The 7,121-nt window shown below is 36.6% G+C and overlaps 1 protein-coding gene across 1 annotated transcript; it reads left to right on the top strand.

Annotated features, from left to right (window-relative positions):
- Nucleotides 1–680: 680 nt before the first annotated feature.
- On the top strand, nt 681–2,464 carry cga (glycoprotein hormones, alpha polypeptide). Its single transcript, XM_038306981.1, has 4 exons — nt 681–748; nt 829–919; nt 1,118–1,302; nt 1,980–2,464. The coding sequence occupies exons 1-4, from the start codon at nt 746–748 to the stop codon at nt 2,058–2,060; spliced, it is 360 nt and encodes a 119-aa protein (XP_038162909.1). The 5' UTR covers nt 681–745; the 3' UTR covers nt 2,061–2,464.
- Nucleotides 2,465–7,121: the final 4,657 nt, after the last annotated feature.

Below are 7,121 nucleotides of genomic sequence, written 5' to 3'. Positions count from 1 at the left end.
TGATGAACTGGCGACCTGTCCAGGGTGTAACCTAACCGCCCCTCTCCTTTAGACAGCTGGAGATTGGCACCAGCACCCCTTGCAAGCCCAGAAGGTATCATGCAGGACAGAAAATTTGGTTTGAAAAGTTTGTTGGTTCACAAAAGCTTGACAGAAAAGTTTGTTGGTTCAATTACCACCCATGTACTGTATTGCTTTGAATGGTTTCTATGTCTAGAAATGCTTTGTTTAATATCAGAACCTAAAAATCTAACACTTACAGACCTAAAACATTCTGCCATGTCTTTGCAGCTCTGTATAAAAAAGCTACCTAACAAATGCTAATAAAGATTAGATTCCTCATGAGTAAAAAACACTTCTACCAGCCTGCATAAATGTTTCGGGATTCTAGATGCTGCTTGACAAAATCCCTAATTAATGTGCTTCTTTCTGTCTTGACCTGAGAGACAACAACAACCTTGGGTTACCAGGTAACAAAAATCCAGGGATTAAATAGAACGTCCATGACCGGGACGGGTGAAGGATATTATGAGTTTCCATGACTTTTTCTAATCATTCTAAGCTCTATATGGATTAGAGGGAAGGGTCAAAGTAAGCGGGTGAATCATTGAGATCAGCGATAACGTTGGCAGGTATCAACTAATCCAGGAAGTAACCAGGTATAAAATTAGCTAAACTGAAGCATGAGTCCCCAATATAAAGGGGTCTTGTAAAGAGGCACGATGAAGAGAAATTTCGTCTCGACATGGTAACAGTCTGTATCTGACTTTCAGTCCCCTGCAGCTTAACACATTTGAATCATCATGTCCTTTTGTATCCATGTTACAGGTATCTGCTACGACTATGGGCTGCGTGAAGTCAACCAGAGTCTCTCTTCTCCTGTTGTGCTTTCTACTGAATGTAGCGGATTATTCAAGCTGTAAGGATTTACCCCACAGTTAAAACTATTACAGTCTTGCAAAGTTTCAGCTTTTCAGCTACAACAGATATTCTTTTGAGAATCGGACCATAAAGAAAGAGGCACAGAGCTAAAACTAAGAAAAGAAGCAGCATTTTACTTTAACTTTCATTTGATATCAGCCCTATTCCATTCTGCTCTCTCCCTCTGCTCTTGCAGTGGCCTGTGAGGGATGCAGCCTGAGACTGAACAAGTTTTTTGCTCACTATGGGTCAATCTACCAGTGCATGGGTTGCTGCTTCTCTCGAGCGTACCCCACCCCTCAATCAGCCCTGGAGACCATGTCAGTCAAGAAGAACATCACTTCAGAGGCATGGTGCTGTGTTGCAAAGCACAGCTACGAGGTAAAGGCACCAGGGAGCCAAATAAACAATAAACATACCAGAAAAAGTAATAAATAAATATACAAGTTGTTAGATGTTGTGCTACCCATCAATGACTCAATATTTACAACAGCAATAATATGCTCTAGTTAATTATTAGATGTCAGAAATGTCATGTTAAAAAGACATCTGGTTTGCTTTTGTATGGAAATGTGAGGAGCAGATTTTTTTTAGCTTTCATTCCAAGGGCATTATAAGTCTATGCATTTTTTCTTAACCATATGATATGGAAAATAACCATTTTTCCCTCTTATTTTTCTTTTCTTTTTATTCCTAATGCACCTTTTCCTCCTTGTTTGCACCTTCTTTAAGTACTATGCCAATATGTGACCAGTGAATTTCTCCGCTGTGAGATAAATAAAGCTAATCTAATCTAGTCTAATTTATTAGATGTACATATAACAATATATTCTATTTGATTTAATCTAATGTGCTGCTAAGTCTGACTTATATACCTATATTTCATGTAAAAAGGTTAGAATATTGGAACTGCGATAGATATATTTTGACCTGTTAAAATTAGCTGTAGCTGATTTTTTAAATAATTGTTGTAATAATTGTTTTTTTTTTTTAAAGATAAGAAAAAAAGTCAAATACAGGATTTGTCCATCTTTTTCCTTTAACTTTGTTTCTTGCAGATAGTTTTAGGAGGTGAAATAACAGTGAGAAACCACACAGCGTGTCACTGCAGCACCTGCTATTACCATAAGGTGATTTGAAACGTGGACGACTTGCAGCCATCTACTCAGCCCTGCTCCTTGGAAATGCACAAACCTTTCTCTATTGTGGACTTCAAGTGTTTTTTGTTCGTCTTTCTTTATTTTGTGATGTGAAACTAGCCTTCATGTTAGCATTGAAAACTGTGTATCTCTAACTAAGAACTTTAACGTGTAATTAAAAAAGTGCACCAAGAGGTCCGAAGATAATGTGTTTTATTCCTGGCTAAATATTTAATGTTGTTGTCTTTTGAAACAAGGTCATTGAAGTGATTTATGTGATTACCACCTTTGTTATTTAATGCATTTCTTCTCTGAGAATGAAATAAATACTTTAACAATCCCCAAATGTAATGTAAAAGAGAACTTTTGAAGCGTATTTACCCTACAAAAAAAAAGGGTGTTCACACTCTGGAAAAACGATCTAGAAATAAATAAAAATGTCTTAAATTAAGTGTATTTACCATTAATTTCAGTATGTAATTGTGATAGTTTGCCAATGGAATGAGTATTTTTACTCTTAGAATAAGATATTTAGTAATAATGCACTTGAAATTAGACAAGGCAATTGCATTTTCTTATTTTAAGTGTAAATGATCTTGTTCCATTGGCAAAATGTCTCCTTTACACTGCAAAAACAATCTAGAAATAGGTCAATATTTCTTAAATTAAGTGTATTTACCCTTAATTTGAGCAGGTAAATCAGATGATCTGCTAATGGAATGAGTATTTTGACTCTTAAAATAAGATAATTAGATAATATGCACTTGAAATAAGACAAATCAATTGTGTTTTCTTATTTTAAGTGTAAATTGTTTTGCTTCATTGGCAAAATGTCTCTTTTACCTCCTCAATCCAAGAAGGAATGCAATTATTTTAAGAAAAAATGACTTATTTAGATTTCGATTTTTTCCAGTGCAGTTCCTGACATCACTATAAATACCCATGTTACAACCAGATACTTAAACATATTTAATAAATTCTTCTGGCTTTCTCTTAACAGTGGCTTTCATTTAGCTACTAATTCAGTGTATTAAAAGTAAATGCTCTTAGAGTCTTAATGAACTCGTTTTTATGGTAAAGAAACATTGCCTAGGTGTATTCAGCTCTTTAACTAAAGATAACCCAGCCCTTTTCCCATTTACAATTTAGACTTTATATACCTTTACATTGACATCTGTTATTAGAAAGAGTCTATTAAACATGTTTTCAGTGATTGTTTTGCTTGTGGATTAGGGCTTGATTAAACCTTCTCTAAGCAGCTCACACTGGATCCAGGTTGGACTTAGTCTAAGACAACTTTTACTGTCATTTTCTATACACAGTGCAAGAATGTATACAAAACAACATTTCATTTAGCAAAGCTTTCAAGACAGTAAATTAATATAAAGTGCAGCAGTGATCAAATGTAAACAGTGGGAGGAAAAGAAAAAAAAAGTTGTAAAATATCTCCAGGGATGCACTGTTTTCAGTCTAAGGGACCGAAAAAAATGAGAGGATTTTAGTTTTAGTCCAGACAATGGTTTATAGTATCCATCAGACGGGTGGCGTTTCTGATGTTGTACATACAGTGCACTGATACAGATAGTTTTTTTTTTCAAAGACTGTTTAATTAATACAGTGGTTCCCTGGCTTGGCCATCCAGAGTGATTTGCCTCATGGACACGGCATATCAATCTGGAATGGAGCAAGACAAAAATAAGAGTAAAAAGTAAAGCCCGATTACAAAGGTGGGACTAAAAGAGAGAAACAGTGTAGAACTAATCAGATAACTTTGGATGTGATGCAAAAAAATATTTAAAAAAAATGAAAAACTCTGACAGCAGCCAGATGGTAAAATTTGCAGAACTACAGGCCAATGTCAAACCTCAAAAAAAGCTGCATTTCATATATACTAAAGTATATCTATGTCTAGTGTGTATGTATGGGGCACATTTGGGTCTGTTGTCTAGGGCGGCGGAGAGGGGATCTTCTACTTCATATGGGACCCACCCAGATAATGTCAGGTTTCTGTTATGTTTTTCTTTTCAGTATTCAGTCTTGCTTTACTCCTTGTTTTCTAGTGTTAGTGGTTTTATTTTTATTTTGCTGTGTTCTTTGGTTTTTTCCAGTTACTGTCCTAGTCTGGGTTCTGTTCTGTTTTCTTATGAGTGTTTAGTTTTCTTTTCTCCATGTTTTATAGTCCTAGTAATATAACATTGTGGTATTTCCAGTCTTCCAGGTTTCTCTTTTGTTGCTCTCTGCTGCCCTCTTGTGTTCTCCTCCTTCCCTAGCTCTTTCCCTCTTGCTCTGTGCACACCTGCTCCCAGTTTCCTCATTAGTATGGAGAGATACTGTATTTGTGCCATCGGTTTGAGCGCACAGGAACCAATCCGAGCGCGCAGTGAGACAACACGCGCGGTCTGGCGCGCGCTCAACTCTGAAAAACCCTCTCAACACACTGTTCTCGCGCTCAGTTTCATCTCTGCGCGTGCTCGAATCCGTCTCTGCTCGCGCTCGCTCGACCTGCTCTCTCTCCGCGCTCAACACCAGCTGTGCGCTCGGCTGTTTCTCCGCTCGCTCGACTCTCTGCGCTCGCAACTTCAGCAATGTATGTAAATGAACCATACCATCAGCCAATCACACCCAGCTTCTTTTCATCCAATGAAAGCATTCCTTCCTTCTTCTTCTTCTTTTCTATCATGGCGGATCGCAAGCAACTTTAAGGTGCATACCGCCACCTACTGTTCATGAGTGTGTAGCAACATTGTTTTACATCTATTAAATTCTATTTTTTAATTTTGCATTCTGAAGATAACTAAATAATGCTTTCCTTAATCTATAAACATCCTTTATATTTCCTTTATTTCCCAATAATCCTTTAAGACTCCATTCTTGGCCTGTCATTTCAACTACTCTTCTCAATTTTTCCCTTTCAGGTTCATATGTTTTACAGTTCATTAATATGTAAGCATTCGTTCCAAATACTACATCCGGTTAGATGAAAAAAAATACATAAATAAATAAAAACACAATCAGGAAAATCAAACAACTCTTACAGTTATTTTGTCAACATTCCTAAGATAGTACTATAAAATATCTTGAATTATCTCAAATAAACTTCAGTAAAACAGTTATTAGATCATTGCCTCATCCATCTCTTTTACCTGCTATTGACATGGATTTAAATTTGATGTTTTAAAAGAAAAATAAGGAGGATATTTCAGGTTCCAGTATGGTTCAACAGTATATAGATAAAAAATATTATGGATATGTTAAATTTTTTATGGATGCTTCAAAATATTCCAATATTAGGAATGGTGTTTTGTTTTAGTTTCATAATTTATTTTTAAATCGGGTAAAAGAATCAGTGATGGAATTCAGCCTACAAAGGAGAAATGTTTTGGATCATATTGGCCTTACAATGGATTGAAGAAATCGTTCCATTAAGAAGTTTAGTTTGCTCTGATTTTAGATCAGCGACCGTTATATTAATTTAAACGCAATTATTCAGACAGCAGACCTGATCTGAAATTTAACAATTATTATTTAGAAGACCTTTTACAGATGGACTCTAAATAAGAGGGTTATTCTTTATTATATATATTAAAAAGAATAATTTGATAAACAGGATTTTTCAGTTGGTGGCGGTAATTGTTGTTTGCCAACCTCCATAAAAAACAACAAAAAGAAGAAACACCCGCCACAAAAGCTAAGAGTAAGGCCAATATGATCCAAAACATTATCTATATACTGTTGAACCATACTTGAACCTGAAATATCCTCCTTATTTTTCTTTTAAAACAGCAAATTTAAATCCATGTCAATAGCAGGTAAAAGAGATGGATGAGGCAATGATCTAATAACTGTTTTACTGAAGTTTATTTGAGATAATTCAAGATATTTTATAGTACTATCTTAGGAATGTTGACAAAATAACTGTAAGAGTAGTTTGATTTTCCTGATTGTGTTTTTATTTATTTATTTATTTTTTTTTTCATCTAACCGGATGTAGTATTTGGAACGAATGCTTACATATTAATGAACTGTAAAACATATGAACCTGAAAGGGAAAAATTGAGAAGAGTAGTTGAAATGACAGGCCAAGAATGGAGTCTTAAAGGATTATTGGGAAATAAAGGAAATATAAAGGATGTTTATAGATTAAGGAAAGCATTATTTAGTTATCTTCAGAATGCAAAATTAAAAAATAGTATTTAATAGATGTAAAACAATGTTGCTACACACTCATGAACAGTAGGTGGCGGTATGCACCTTGAAGTTGCTTGCGAACCGCCATGATAGAAAAGAAGAAGAAGGAAGGAATGCTTTCATTGGATGAAAAGAAGCTGAGTGTGATTGGCTGATGGTATGGTTCATTTACATACATTGCTGAAGTTGCGAGCGCAGAGAGTCGAGCGAGCGGAGAAACAGCCGAGCGCACAGCTGGTGTTGAGCGCGGAGAGAGAGCAGGAGAGCAAGCGCGAGCAGAGACGGATTCGAGCACGCGCAGAGATGAAACTGAGCGCGAGAACAGTGTGTTGAGAGGGTTTTTCAGAGTTGAGCGCGCGCCAGACCGGTTTTGCGCGCGCGCGTGTTGTCTCACTGCGCGCTCGGATTGGTTCCTGCGCGCTCAAACCGATGGCACAAATATCTCTCCATACATTAGCCCCCTCTTTGTCTCAGTCTCCTTTAAAAGCCCTCTCTCTTCAGTTCCCCTTTGCTGGGTCCTCGTCAAACACTGCCAAACTTTGTCAAACTTCCCCCAACTCTGTCTTTCTGAGTTTTCCTCATTATGACAGTGATTCCCCTGATGTCTCCACGGTTTCTGGTTCGTTTTGATTAATTTTTTTGTTTGATTCTTTTGGATTTTTGGACTCCTGATTTCATGCTTGTTTGGACTTCATTTTCATTATTGGATTTTTGGATAACCTGCCTTTGTTTTCAGTTTCCTTTTTTAATTAAATCTAATGAAATTCACCTCTGCCTTCCTGCCTCTGCTTTTGGGTCAACACTCTATAACCAAATCCTGACGGGCCTATTGTTGTGTCGTTACGCCATTGGGAGGGAGCCAGCCGGGGATGG

Source organism: Cyprinodon tularosa, unplaced genomic scaffold (genome assembly GCF_016077235.1).
Source record: "Cyprinodon tularosa strain WSP-4 unplaced genomic scaffold, ASM1607723v1 ctg6, whole genome shotgun sequence".
Lineage (NCBI taxonomy): Eukaryota > Metazoa > Chordata > Actinopteri > Cyprinodontiformes > Cyprinodontidae > Cyprinodon > Cyprinodon tularosa.
Note: the sequence above shows the minus strand (reverse complement) of the source record. Positions and strands in the feature narration are given on the sequence as shown.